The sequence below is a fragment of the Mirounga angustirostris genome, unplaced genomic scaffold (genome assembly GCF_029215605.1).
Source record: "Mirounga angustirostris isolate CCGP_5_RB_7025 unplaced genomic scaffold, mMirAng1.0.hap1 SCAF_4, whole genome shotgun sequence".
Classification (NCBI taxonomy): Eukaryota; Metazoa; Chordata; class Mammalia; order Carnivora; family Phocidae; genus Mirounga; species Mirounga angustirostris.
Window position 1 is genome coordinate 49,416,387 of NW_026991712.1, and position 15,283 is coordinate 49,431,669.

Consider the following 15,283-nt stretch of genomic DNA (forward strand, 5'->3'; position numbering starts at 1 on the left):
AAATCTCAAAAAATCTTTCTTTTTTTTTTTTTTAAAGATTTATTTATTTATTTGACAGAAAGAGACACAGCAAGAGAGGGAACACAAGCAGGGGGAGTCGGAGAGGGAGAAGCAGGCTTTCCGCGGAGCAGGTTGCCCGATGCGGGGCTCAATTTCAGGACCCTGGGATCATGACCTGAGCCGACGGCAGACACTTAATGACTGAGCCATCCAGGCGCCTCTCAAAAAAAATCTTTCTATAACTCAAACTTTTCTATTAGTTTATAATTTGTAGTAAGTTTTTTTCAAACTTTAATTGACCAGGAGAAAATACATTTTTTTCTCTTAAATTTTATTTATTTGAGAGAGAGAATGAGATAGAGAGAGCATGAGAGGGAGGAGGGTCAGAGGGAGAAGCGGGCTCCCCGCTGAGCAGGGAGCCCGATGCGGGACTCGATCCAGGGCCTCCAGGATCATGACCTGAGCCGAAGGCAGTCGCCCAACCAACTGAGCCACCCAGGCGCCCCAGGAGAAAATACATTTTTATAAAGATAACAAAATTAGGTACTTCTTTTTTTGAAATTAGATAGTTTTATAAAATACTTATATGTGATATAAAAATCATTCACATTGTAAAAGTGAGAAAAGATGACAGAAGAAAAAAAGCTATTTGGCTTCTCATTAATCCAATTATGTCCATCTAGATTGTGAATATTCATTTCATCTTTTCTCCTCTCCCCATTTTTTTATACTCAGACATTCCTCTACTTCGTGACACTTCTCTTATTATTTTATTTTATTTTTTTTTAGAAGATAAGCAATCAGTATGGTCACAAAGCATCCTTGTATGTGTGCTGGGAATGTTATAGTAAAGGCCCTGGGACTTCTGAGGAGCAGTCAGTGAGGGGGTACAAAGCATTAACTGCTCAGGAAGGGGCATGATATAAGGAACTTCCCATCAGTCTTACACAAGTAAGTCTGTAAATTATCATTCTCAATTGCACTTTAAGAAAAATGGGACAATACCCTAGAAATTTAAAACTCCCTCTTGAAAATTAGGAAAACTATTTTCCCTCCCTCCTTTTTCCTTGATCATTTACACTAGGGAATTTGTCATTGTAAAGACTTTCTTCTCACTTTGAAATGTATAAATCTCTTTAAAAACTAGGTAGGACTGGGGCACCTGGGTGGCTCAGTGGTTGGGCGTCTGCCTTCTGCTCAGGTCATGATCCCAGGGTCCTGGAATCGAGCCCCACATCGGGCTCCCTGCTCAGCAGAAAGCCTGCTTCTCCCTCTCCCACTCTCCCTGCTTGTGTTCCCTCTCTCGCTGTGTCTCTGTCAAATAAAGTCTTTAAAAAAAAAAAAAAAACTAGGTAGGACTTTATGACCTAGGTGTGTCTTTTTTTGAGGATGTGAGAGCCATATTTTGAGATGTTTTGAGGACATCTCTTTGAAATGTAAGCATCAAAGGAGATAGCATCCCTATCTCGCAGGTTCTGTGGGAGGGCATGAGTCTAACTTAGGTGTTCCAGGTTGCAAAACTATCCATCATAAAGATAGGAGAAGCTTAATTTTTGTCTGGATAAAGTCAACTGACACAGATGGTCACCCCAGTTACCAGATGAATTTACAATGAACTATGCATGACAAGTGGTGCTTTCAAGTCCTCTTCCTTGAGGGTTAGTTATTGTTTATCTTGAGAACATGTACAGAATGGGTTATATCTGCTCTGCTATATTAAAAAGGGTGTGAGATTTCTTTCTGTCTTTGTGAACTCTTAGCAGGTTACCTATGATGTGCATCACATTGTGGGTGCTTATTCAATAAGAAGGGTGTTTTCCTTCTTTACTACCTTTGTGGAAAGCATTTCCGGGTTGGGAAAAGATCTTGGTTTTCATTTTATAATTAACAGTGTAAAGAGAGGGTACCACTCCCACACTAAGAATTTTTTAGTCTTTAATTTTATTTGTTTAAAAATAGGACTTTAGACACATTTCAGTTTCTTTCATGATCCTTCCATGTAGTCTTGTTGAAAAGGAAACATATCCTGGAATTTTGAACTTAATGTGTAGATTGAGAAGACAGACGAGATATGAGCCCTTGGTGGACAAAGAAGGAATGAAATAACTCTTTGAAATGAAAAACAACCAACTTAAATTAGCTTAGGTTGGAAGTTCAGGGCCCAAAGTTCTCTACCAAGACCTATTCTAAAAAACAGGTCACTAGATCTAAAGATAATGACCAAATAAATAAAATGATGAAAATAAATGAAATCAGCACTGACAGTGGAGACACTCCATCTTTTGGAAATTGTCTTTTGGAAGATAAAAAATCCAGAAATCACCTTAATCCCAGGCAGGGAGCACTTACATATTGACCCAGCAATATGATATGACTATCATCCTCCTACGCTTCGTGGGGACTAGTGGGGTTTCTGTTGGTGCTCTAACCTTAATACCCCATCATGCAAAGCAAGAAGAACAAAAACATAGTGAGACACAAAGAACATATAGCATAAAAGGCCATAACACTTGAGTCCTGCTGACAAGGAAGCTTTGGTTTAACAGAAAACCCTGTTCCCACAAATGAAAGAAAGCAACTATTTCAGGACAGGCTGCAGCTTCTAAAGTAGTGTTGCCAGCTAGAAGAAAAGAGTTGCATGTCTGCATCTGCACCTGCTGACTGTGAGGAAGAGGAGAAATGTCAGCCCCTTCTATCTGATGCTAGGTTTACTGTTCCTTTTCCATTTCTCCCCATCCTAGAGGAGGATTAAGTAACAGGTCAAGAGGCCCCTGTGTAAAGGTCATAAACTACCAAGCATGGTCTTTTTCTTCCAGTCCTTGGGGCTGGGTGGATAGGCCAACCGAGGGGTCAGCCCACTCTTGCTTTCTGTCTCCTCCTTGTATGTAGCTCATATAGGTAATTTGAATCTGGGCTGCTCTGGAGATCTAGCTATCCTGGAATGTCACTCTTTTTTAGTTTTATGCAATTGGTTACAAGATGGTAAACAGTCTTGGGAGAAGCAGAAAAAAAACTGTGTGGCTCGCTCTTGGTTTTTATTGAAAGTTCCATTAGTTTAAAAATATTTTGTGTGCATGAGTGTGTGTGTGTTTATTGTATAACTAGTACTGAAGGTACTAGCTACCATGCTGTTTAGATACTTTTATATGTGGTAAGTTTCTCTGAGAAGAGAGAGTTAGGGAAAAATAGTTTCTTTTTTTTTAAGATCTTATTTATTTGAGAGAGAGAAGAGAGAGCATGAGCAGGGGGGAGGGTCTGAGGGAGAGGGAGAAGCAGACTCCCCGCTGAGCAGGGAGCCCAAAGCAGGGCTTGATCCCAGGACCCTGACATCATGACCTGAGCCAAAGGCAGATGCTTAACCGACAGCCACCAAGGTGCCCCAGGGAAAAAGAGTTTCTTATCACAAATTGGAGCAGTTGCTTTTATTTTTATTTTATTATTTTTTAAAGATTTTATCTATTTATTTGACAGAGAGAAACACAGCGAGAGAGGGAACAAACAGGGGGAGTGGGAGAGGGAGAAGCAGGCTCTCCGCAGAGCAGGGAGCCTGATGCAGGGCTCGATCCCAGGACGCTGGGATCATGACCTGAGCCGAAGGCAGACGCTCAACAAATGAGCCACCCAGGCGCCCCGGAGTAGTTGCTTTTAATAGATGGTTACATACATTACCATGCATCCCCTTTTTGCCTTGACTGTTGGGAATCTCGTAGCTAAGTTTGATGCTCACCTCCTATTATTGCCTAAGTTTTCTAAGTATAATTTGCTTGATTCTATCTGCCACACCCCACCCCTAACTCCCACTTAATTCTTGATTCTTACTATTTACCTCTTTTGAAAATTGGTTGCATGATTTTGCTTCCTTTGACTTTATCACAAATTACCTCAAATCAAACACATAGAACTGTACTCTTTCAAAAAGCCTTAGAGATGGATTCTCTGCTTTAAGAAACTGTACCATCCAGTCTCCCTTTACTGTTACCATGTTCTTTCCACATGCAAGAAGATATTTATTCATGGATATTTATGCATCAGAATCATCACAGAAGACTGCAAATAGGCCATGCCTTAACCTAGCAGAGAACTGCCTGCAGCGGAATTATTTTAATGGGGATGGTGTCAGCATTTCTCCAAACATTTTAAATTAAAACGTTTATAAATTACATTTGCTTAGTGTCGAAATATGAGGGACATACTCTAAGTAAATGTAATCCTTTCTCCCCCCAAAATATCTTTTTAGGCAGTTATAGAAAATGTTAACCTGTTTGACTGACTGTATGAATTTTAGCAACATTATTGTAGCTCAAGGCTCATTTAAAATAACTTCTTAAAATACTTTATTATAGACCTTTTTCTTTGAATAATCATAATAATGAGAATAACTACAATTTATAGCGCATCTGTAACAGTTCCAGACTCCTTAAATATATTGTTTTTCAGGAAATTTTTATTTTTCCTTCAAGCAGCTGAAGAAGCTAATGAATAAGACATGGAGTTCAAATCACTGATAAGGCTAAGCCAATTTTAGGATGCATTCCCATCTGTCTGACACTCTTTCCACCAAACATCCTCACATTTGCACAACTTTAAACCATCCTCAACATGCATGCTTGGGACCTTTTTCTGGTTCAACAGCATTTCATGTTCACTTGAGAAGTGAATTAAAGAGAAGTCACCCTCAATTACCCAGATGTATGGATGTTCAGCTTGGAATTTTAGAAGTGGAGGGTTTTTGTTTGTTTGTTTGCTTGTTTTTGTCTTTTTTCTTGTGGATGTTGGCGACCACATTTCTCCATGCCGGTCATTTGACTGCCCAAGATTGAATCAAGAGCTAAAAGAGACTGTGATTGCTACAGACACCCAGCAGCAACTTACTTTCAAATTGAACCCTGTGGACGTGTTAGTGGTGGGGCCTGTGCCCATTCCAGAAGGACAGGTGCATTGGCACAGGGCTGGAAATAGCAGTTTCCTGTCTTCCTTACATTCCACTTAAAAACCACAGAGTCCAGGGCGCCTGGGTGGCTCAGTCGTTGAGCGTCTGCCTTCGGCTCAGGTCATGATCCCAGGGTCCTGGGATCGAGCCCCACATCGGGCTCCCTGCTCAGCGGGAAGCCGGCTTCTCCCTCTCCCGCTCCCCCTGCTTGTGTTCCCTCTCTCGCTGTGCCTCTCTGTCAAATAAATAAATAAAATCTTAAAAAAAAAAAAGAAAAAAAACCCCCAAAAAACAAAAACCACAGAGTCCATTCCCAGATGGCTTTCTGAGTGGGCCCACTTGACTAGGTAAGTGAAATGGAAGCCTTTACCAGGGTAAAGGGAGCACTGACAATGGATGTACTAAGCTTCTGAAAGTGAAAATGTATGTGTATTATCCTTGACATTATAAAAGGAGACAGAAAATACATAAAATAATCAATAGCTAATTGGTAAACATTCCTCAGCAAACACAGCAAGTCAATGAAGCAGAGATGTCCAGGATGCTTTTCCTCCATATTGATTTTTGCTATTTAGCATTAGCTGAAATTAGCCTCTATTGCTTTCATTTCAATTGTCAAGATCCTAGGGAACATTTTGGGTCACTTGAGGGTCCCCTGATGTGCCGAGTCATCATGAAGGATGATAACAGAACTCACGTAGGTCAAGTGGTAAACAAACCACCAGAGATATTTTTCTGCAGGGTCATCTTACTTGGTCCAGCCTCTGAAAGTGTTCTGGTCATTGAAGTTCTTATAATACAACCTGCCTTCATGGTTATCATCATTAACTGTGATGATCTGAAAATAGTGATACCATAGGTCGTCCTGTGACAATTTTAAGGAGCCTTAAAGTTACCTGCAGTGACAATCTTGATATCCACGGTCATCTCTGTGAGGTGGGAAGGTTGCCATCAAAGGCATTTGTATAACCATATTTGGCATAAAACCATACTTGGGAATGATCCCTAGCAATATCCATGCAATGAGTGGGATGAAGCTTCGTTTCCTGTGTCTTACTGGGTTGTGCTCCCTGCGACTGGGAGGGCCGCCTCTAGGTGAGTGAAAACCTGTACTTGGTCAGCTCTGATAAATAGTATCTTTGTTCTCTGGTTGTCAGCTTTACTCACTTCAGAGAGGAAAGGTCTGTCTCCTTTACAAGCAGAAACAAAACCACCATACAATTATTCTCATTTAGCTATTATTTAGCATTAACTGGAGCTTAGCATGCAGGGAAACTCACTTCCTGGGAGAGAATTTTATTTTAGACGTTCATAGACCCTGTGTAATGTACACAGCACATTGGAAGCAGCAATTTATTAAAAGTTACAATATTTTCCCTAGAGAATAGATATGCTATTCACCATTAGGACTGGGTCCAATATTTATGGAATGTTCACAAATGATTAATTATGTTTCATTTACAAATAGCCCCTAATGGGAGACATTTTTATTACAAGCGCTCTTCTAATGAATTGTCTGTCTTTATGAATTCATGTCTAAGACTGAAATAATTTCTTTTGCTTCCTTTCCCCAACTCTATACTTGAGCCTGCTGTTGCTTGTCATGTCTTTCCTCTTCTTCTAACAGACTCATATGATCAGTTGCCTAAGCTAGAAACCTTGGACATACCTGTGACTCTCACTCATCCTTCCATTCCATTTCCAACTGCTCACAATATTCCAATGGCTCCTTGTTGACTGTAGCATAAAAGCCAAATCTCCTTAATCTGATAAGCACACATATTAAAATCCTGATAGCCTGAGCCACCATAGCATTCCAGGTATCTGCTCTTCATCAAGTGAACCATACTAGTTCTCACCATGAGATGATTTTCTTTATTTCTGTGCCTATCACCCTGTTCATGTTTTCTTTGCCCAGCATGCCCTTCTTTTTCTTTGTCTACTGAGTGAATGCTTGCCTGTGCAGAAGCCGGCTCAAGTGTCACCCAGACCTTTCACTCTCTTCCCCCTTGGCAGGATCAGTAACTCTCTCATTTCTTACAGAACTGAATGTATACTTTATTTATGTTCCTTATTTATATGTACGTCTCACTCATGTTTAACAGTAAATATTTTAAAGCTTCGGTATGTTTTTAAAATTTTTTGTGTCTTTCAAGTATACCATGTTAATTTAGCACATGATAAATGCTTGGTGAAGGTTTCTTGGCTGAACTGAAAATCCTGTTAAAAGAAGTAACAGAGCGAAGTAACGCCTCAGTGAGTATTCCATGTAAATACTACTTTGTAGTTGATGATGGAGATGAAATGGTTACAGATGAAGGAGAAAGTCTGATAGTACATCATACACATCCCCAACAGAGTAAATAGACACAGAGACATAGCAGTTTAGAGCACAATGGTGTATCGGAGGTTACTAATAACCAGAAAAATAATTTATTGTATTTCATTTGCTCTCTCCTTGCCCTGTAGACTTGGCATTTTCCACGTCATTTGCCTTGAAAAGCAGCTACCACAGTGCCTAAACCATAGTAGACACACAATAAACATGTCTTGTATGAATGAATGAATGAATGAAAGAATGAATGAATGGAGAAATGAAATTATTTCAGCTCTTTCATCTCACAGATAAGGAAAAGAGACTCAAGACACAAAGAATAGGAAAGCAGAAACAACCTCTTTTCAAGCTGCTACCGTATGCCCTACACTAAGCCAGGTGCTTTCGCCTCAATTATTTAATTTTATCCTGTGAAGAAAATTGTACAACCATTATGTGGGATAAAGAACTTGAAGCTCACAACCTGTGCCCTATGATCACAGAAATTGGTTGTAACTCTTGTTCTTATGCTGTCTAGTGTAGAATCTTTCCTTTGCCACCTGCTGGCATGATATTCATGGACAGAAATATAACTGATTATTGGTTTTGGTGCGCAGGAATCTCTGATTTTTGTAATCTGTATTGTTTAGATAGTAGCAGGTGAGTAACTATGGGGAGCTGGGATCTAGTGGCAAGATCACTAGAGTTTTTTTTTTAATTTTTTTTTTTAAGATTTTATTTATTTGTGAGAGAGAGAATGAGAGACCGAGAGCATGAGAGGGAAGAGGGTCAGAGGGAGAAGCAGACCCCCCGCTGAGCAGGGAGCCCGATGCGGGGCTCGATCCCGGGACTCCAGGATCATGACCTGAGCCGAAGGCAGCCGCTTAACCAACTGAGCCACTCAGGCGCCCCAAGATCACTAGAATTGAAAGCTGAAAACCAGAGTTCAGTTCTTATCTTGTTACCTTAGTTGGGGCGAGTCCTTTATTGTCTTGGAAACATAGTTTTCTCATTTATAATGCAAGGCACATAATATGTGGAGTTCTGTGGTGAATAGATGAATACTGACTATGAAAGCCCAGTTTGCCCACATAAAAAGAAGGTATTACTATTATGAAGCTTATGTCAGAATGAGAAAGTGTGTATAAAAAGGCTTTCTCAGCTGCACATTCGCTCTCTTTTGTTCCCTTTGTTACTGCTTTGTAATTTCACGACATCCTAGCCTTCATTTGTGTAAACAGATGAGAACAGGATAAATAAGCATTTCTCCACTAATGTGATTTGTATACAATATATCAGATTAAATGAGCTTCTGCTTCTGATTTGTTTGAATTCACAATTCAACATAATTTAGTAATAGAGAAATAATAGTTAAAAAGACATCTGTTTCTTGTCATAAGCTTCTATTTTCATAGGAAAATCAAAACAGTCCAAGAACAGGGAAAATATGAAAACTAACATTACTGCACTGTGGTAACTTTCTGATGAGGAAAAAAAGCCACTGACAGTTTGTTTTGTTAATCATTGAAAATTCGACTTTTCAAATGTTCTGAGTTAACGGCTGTTCTACACATACATTTAAAAATGAATCTGATCAGAAAAGATGTTACATTTTTCAGTTTTATTAGTATTATCCTTTACCTCAAACAAGGTACAGAAAGGATCACTTGCCTTTGGTTGGTAACTTCATTTCTGACCTTTAACATCAATACTGCCTTATGATCATTTAACAAATTAGTTAAGACCTGCACTTTTCCATTTTTATATAAATTTTTAAGTTAAAATTAAATAAATCCACACAGTCAAAATAACAAGAGCAATTAAGACATATTTTCAATATATCCTTAAGGTCTCTGATGGTCACACATTAGAGAGCACTGGGGTGTTAAGAATGAATAGGACCTGAAACTCATCGAATTCTGACCCTTTTCTTTCATAGTTTGGGAAATGAGGCTGTGAGTGGCTGAAAAAAGGAGATAATGCTGGTTCTTGAGAACAAAAACAAAAAAACAGCTCCAAGCTATCTTTTGAATACTCTTCCTACTGTACTAGATCAGAATATAATCAATTTTTATAACTCAGTTCTCCTTTATCCAAATAATATCAGGGAAAAGGGGGGGCCTTGCTCAATACTTACATTAGCTCTTTGGATGTGGACACTGATGGAATGAAGATAAGTATCTGGGAGAAGACTAAATAAATTGGATAATAGGAAACCTCAATAGCTTGGAATAATTGGCTAAGTCTAACAAAAGGGAATTTAACAGAGAAAGAAATACAAAATCTGCACTTAACAATACAAAAACCTATGGCAAAAGTTCATCAAGTGGGACATGTGGCTTAGCAGCAGAGCATTTTTTTTTTTCCAAAAGTGGCTGTTTTTATGAATCGTGGAACACTACATCAAAAACTAATGATGTAATGTATGGTGATTAACATAACATAATAAAATTTAAAAAATGCAAAAAAAAGTGGCTGTTTTTAAAGAACTAAAAGTTCTATGAGTTTACTCTTGTCTTCTTCCCAAAAGGAACTGAATTTTACTTAAAGTGATAGAAGTTTACACAGAACAATAAAGACCCTCAATACCGTCTACTTATCCACCTACAATTGAAATTCTGGGTCTGGACATTGATAAACTGGGGCATGTAGAGGGGAAAGACCAGAATGTTAAGTTGACTCAGACCTAAGTGTATTAGGAAAAGTTAAAGGTAGTTAGGAATGTCTCTCTGGAGAAGGGATAGACTGCATTTGCTGTTTTAGAGAAATAGGGGGGAATTAACATGTAGTTTGTGAAGAAAGAGGCTGAATGATTGGGTGGAAAGAATTCAAGATATAGTATCAGAAAGCATGAGTCTGAATTTGTGTGCCATCATTTACAAATGGTGTGAGCTAGGGAAAATCTCTAAGAAAATGCATATCAGGTTCTTGATCTGTAAGGTGAGAGTAGCAGTTTCTACAATGCAGGCTGGTTACGAAAGTTAAGGTAAACAACACAGGAAAAATACCTACAGTACACTGCATACAGTACTCAAAAGATGCTGACCTTTCCACCACTTTGTCAGCAGAGTCACGAGAGATTTTTATTAGATTTTTATTAGAGGATTATTTTGTATAGGGGTTAAGTGGAGATAGGAAGGTTAGGTGTACAAGATCCCTGCCAATGCTGTGTGATATATTTATATGCTGATCACCAGCATTTTGTTGTACTTTATGCCAGGAAAGATCGTTCTTTAAAACATTCCTTATAGGTTATATTGCCTTCTAAAGTCGTAACAAGTTTCCATTACTGTATCTTGCAAAATTGCTTACTTACCTATAAAGTGCAGAAAGGGGCCTCTTGTTTCCAGGTTTTGGTCTGTACGGTTTGGGTTCTCCTGCCATATTGATATCTAAAAGCAAAAAATAATACAGCACTGATTAGGAAAAGTGAATCCATATGAGAAAAATAAATCATGAGATTTTCTTTTTCCTTTTGCCATTTACCTCTACAAATGTTATATGCCATTTATTTATTAGACGGTTATTTTAATTCAACCTACTCTAGCCCAGGCACTGTTTGAGCTGTGTCATGTACCAAACAGGTTAGCTCCATGCCCTCGTAAAACTTACTTTCTACTGGGGGAGAAATAGACAGTAAACAACAAACAAAATAAATAAGAAAAATACGTAACATATTAGGAAGTGATGTTGCCATTTGCAACGACGTGGATGGAACTGGAGGGTATTATGTTGAGTGAAATAAGTCAAACAGAGAAAGACATGTATCATATGATCTCACTGATATGAGGAATTCTTAATCGCAGGAAACAAACTGAGGGTTGCTGGAGTGGGGGGTGGGGTGGGGGGGATGGGGTGACTGGGTGATAGACACTGGGGAGGGTATGTGCTCTGGTAAGCGCTGTGAATTGTGCAAGACTGTTGAATCTCAGATCTGTACCTCTGAAACAAATAATGCAATATATGTTAAGAAAAAAAAAAGAAGAAGAAGAAGAACGTAGCGGGAGGGGAAGAATGAAGCGGGGGAAATCGGAGGGGTAGACGAACCATGAGAGACGATGGACTCTGAAAAACAAACAGGGTTCTAGAGGGGAGGGGGTGGGAGGATGGGTTAGCCTGGTGGTGGGTATTGAGGAGGGCACATTCTGCATGGAGCACTGGGTGTTATGCACAAACAATGAATCATGGAACACTTCATCTAAAACTAATGATGTAATGTATTGGGATTAACATAAGAATAAAAAAAATAAAACCCTTTAAAACCTTAAAAAAAAAAGAACTATGAAAAAAGACAGTGTTGAATGAGGAAAGGAAATGAGGAATGTTTAGTAAAAATGAGAGAGAGAGGGGCGCCTGGGTGGCTCAGTCGTTAAGCATCTGCCTTTGGCTCAGGTCATGATCCCAGGGTCCTGGGATCGAGCCCCGCATCGGGCTCTCTGCTCGGTGGGAAGCCTGATCTCCCTCTCCCAGTCCCCGGCTTGTGTTCCCTCTCTTGCTGTGTCTCTCTCTGTCAAATAAATAAATAAAATCTTAAAAAAAAAACGAGAGAGAGAGAGAGAGAAGGAGATATCCTTCTAAATTGGATTTTTGCCAGGAATGTCTCAGTTTGCATAGACATCTGCATGGAATAGAGCTTTGGTCATAAGAGGAATTATTAATTTCCCATGACAATATGTTTCCATCTATGTAGAAAAGGAATGTAGAAGGATGGAATTGTAGAGCATACCAAGTTTACTGAGGGAATAGCACAATGCACTCAGCAACTAGAATGTGTAGTTTCAGTTCTGGGGTGGTCAGAAGAAGAGAGCACATCCTTGGCCTTTGTGAACTAAAACCACGATAAAGTGTCTAAGATAAGACAGTAAGATACTTAAGTACATGACAAAAGAGTATTTACATACAGCTGATCAACTTCTGTCTTAAAGAAATGTGTAAAACTATTAAGGGGTTAGAAAGTTGGGTGACAAAGGTTTGGAAAATTACATAAAAACCAAGATTTAATAAAGTTAAAATTTCTAAAACATGATAAAAAGGAAAATCTTAAAAAAAAAAAGGCAAACTTCAAGAAAAGCTTTGAAAGAAGTGAGGGACATTATTTTAACAGAAAAGAAAGGGAATACTTCTCTTTCTTACAGTGGGCTAAATACCCTGGATTAGGGATGGATGAGCCACCCACCAATGAAAACAACCAAAATTTCTACATAAAATTCAGCTGACCCTTGAACACTGGTGTGAACTGCACTGTCCATTTATATGCAGATTTTTTTCAATAAATACAGTATGGTGCTGTAAATGTGTTTTATGATTTTCTTAACATTTTCTTTTCTCTAGCCTACTTCTATTGTAAGAATACAGTATATAATACAGGTAACATACAAAATATGTTTACTGTTTCTTTTATTGGTATGGTTTTCAGTCAACAGTAGGCTATTAATAGCTGAGTCTTAGGGGAGTCAAACATTATATGTGAATTTTTTAAAAAGATTTATTTATTTATTTATTTATTTATTTATTTATTTATTTATTTGAGAGAAAGAGAGAGAGAGAGAGAAAGAGCTGGGGAGGGGCAGAGAGAGAGGGAGAGAGAATCCCAAGCAGACTCCCTGCTGAGCGCAGAGCTCTACACAGGAGCTGGATCTCACGACCCTGAGATCTTGACCTGAGCCAAATCAAGAGTTGGCAGCTTAACCGACTTAGCCACCCAGGCACCCCCTATATGTGAATTTTTGACTGCACAAGGGGTCAGTAATTCCCATGTTGTTCAAGGGTCAACTGTAGAATGTATCTCTTTTTAAAAAATACAACACTGAGCTAGTAGGAAAGTAAGGCGTTCATAGAAACCTACACCTGAGTGAAAGCAGGAACTCAGATGGAAGTGGAAGACTGACTCTACCTTGTTCCTTGAAGACATTTGTTGAAACCAGAACTTGAGCTTTAGCTTTCATGCCCTTGTGAACTAGAGGGGGCAGGAGACAGTGCCCACATTAAAGAATATGAACCCTATAATCACTAAATTCAACATCCATGTGTGTTAAAATCCTTAATTAGGAAGAGATGGAGACTTCCTCCTTCTGCCTAATAAAGGATAGCTACAAAAAAAGAATCTCTAGAAAATGTCATACTTAATAGTGAAACCCTGGCCACAGTTTCTTTAGTATCAAGGAATTTATTTTATTTTATTTATTTTAAAGTTTATTTATTTATTTTTAAGTAATCTCTACACCCAATAGGGGTTCGAACTCATGACCCCGAGATCAAGAGTTGCATGCTCTTCCGACTGAGCCAGCCCCTGGTATCAAGGAATTTAAAAGGGCATTCTCTGTTACTAATTCTGTATAATGCTGTACTGGATTTCATAGTCAGTGAAGGAAGACAGGGAAACAGTATCAGAAATGGGAAGGAAGAAATGAAACTGTCATAATTGCTGATAATAAGTGGATCCATGTAAACACTCCAAAGCATCCACAAATTATTATAATCAATAAAAGTTTAATAAATTTGTTGGGTTCAAAGCCAATATACAAAATTCAACTCCATATCTCTACACAGCAATACACGTTTTTAAAATATAATTCTAAAAGATGTAATTTATATAGTATAAAAGTAAAGTACCTAGGGATAAATACATCATAAAATTTTTAAAATGTTTATAAGGAAAATTATAAAACTGTATTAGAAGATTTTACAGTTAACTTACATGAATAGAGAAATTGGAAACCTTGATATAACAAACATTTTAATTCTTCCGAAGTTGATTTATTGATTCCATATAATTTCAATAAAATCACCAAACATTCTTTTTATGTCTCTGTGGAGTTGGATAAGTTGATTCGGAAATTTATATGATAGAGCAAAAGGTCAAAATAACCCCTGGAAAAAAACCTAAAGGTGGCAAAGTTGCCTTATCAAGATTTATTTTAAGCTGTAGTAATTAAGACTATAGTAATGGTACAGATAGAAAATGAACCACTGCAACCCAGTAGAGGACCTCCAAACTGACACACTCACATGTGGATGTCTGAATTAGGAAAGAGGTGGCATAGCTGATCAGTGAGTAAGGATATGCTTCTGAAGCTGTAATAATTGGTTGCCAGTTAGTGCAAGGACAAATATGAAATTGGACCTCTACCTTACACTATACAGAAAAATTAGTTACTATTGGATTAAGAACCTAAATGTGAGAGGCAAAAATATATAACTTTTAGGAGGAATGTAGTAGAATATCTTTATGAGATCAGAGTATGGAAGGATAATCTGAAGCCAGGCCTAAAAAGCACTAGCCTTAAAATGTAGGATTGATAAATTCTACTACATTGCAATAAAATAAAAAGAATTTCTGCTCATCAAAAGTCACATAAAGACAATGAAAAGAAGGGCCACAAACTAGATGAAGAAATCCTTGAGAAAGGATTTCTTTCTGGAATATATAAAAAACTCATTTACATAATAGGAAAAAGAGACAAACCACCAAATAGAAAATTGGGCAAAAAACACAGGAGAGGCACTTTACAGAAAGATGAATGCTGAATAAACACATGAAAAGACTCTCAACCTCACTAGTAATGGAGAATTCAATTTTAGTATATGTGCTGCCGAAGCGAGCATAGTAATGGAGAATTCAAATTAAAACACTATGGGATACAATTGATACCCACTGAATTTACAACAATTTACGAAGTCTAACAATATCAAGAGTTGGTGAGGTTTGAGAGCAATTGGAATATGTGTACATTGCAGGTATAAACATAAATTGGTACAATTATTTCAGAAGATAATTTAGCAGTTTATAGTGAACTTAAAATGCCCAAGCCCTATGACCCAGGAGGTATGTATGTACCTGAAGAAACTCTTGCATATGTGCACCATATGATATATACAAGAATGTTCATTGCAGCACAGCAAGATAGAAAAAATTCCTAGGAAAACACAAATATCCTTTGATAGATAATTGGATAAACGAATGGTGATATATTTACAAAATGAAACTATACAACAGGAGGGAAAGAGAGAGAGATAGAGACAGGGAGAGAGACAGAGAC

General features: G+C 38.1%; 1 protein-coding gene across 3 annotated transcripts in view; it reads right to left on the reverse strand.

The window, feature by feature from the left end:
• Window positions 1-15,283, reverse strand: part of RALYL (RALY RNA binding protein like) — a 693,429-nt gene that overhangs the window by 122,270 nt on the left and 555,876 nt on the right. For all 3 annotated transcript variants that reach the window (XM_054512552.1, XM_045896308.2, XM_045896307.1), the window contains one exon: window positions 10,561-10,636. In XM_054512552.1, the coding sequence (XP_054368527.1) occupies window positions 10,561-10,636 (76 nt within the window). The remainder of the gene's footprint in view (window positions 1-10,560; window positions 10,637-15,283) is intronic.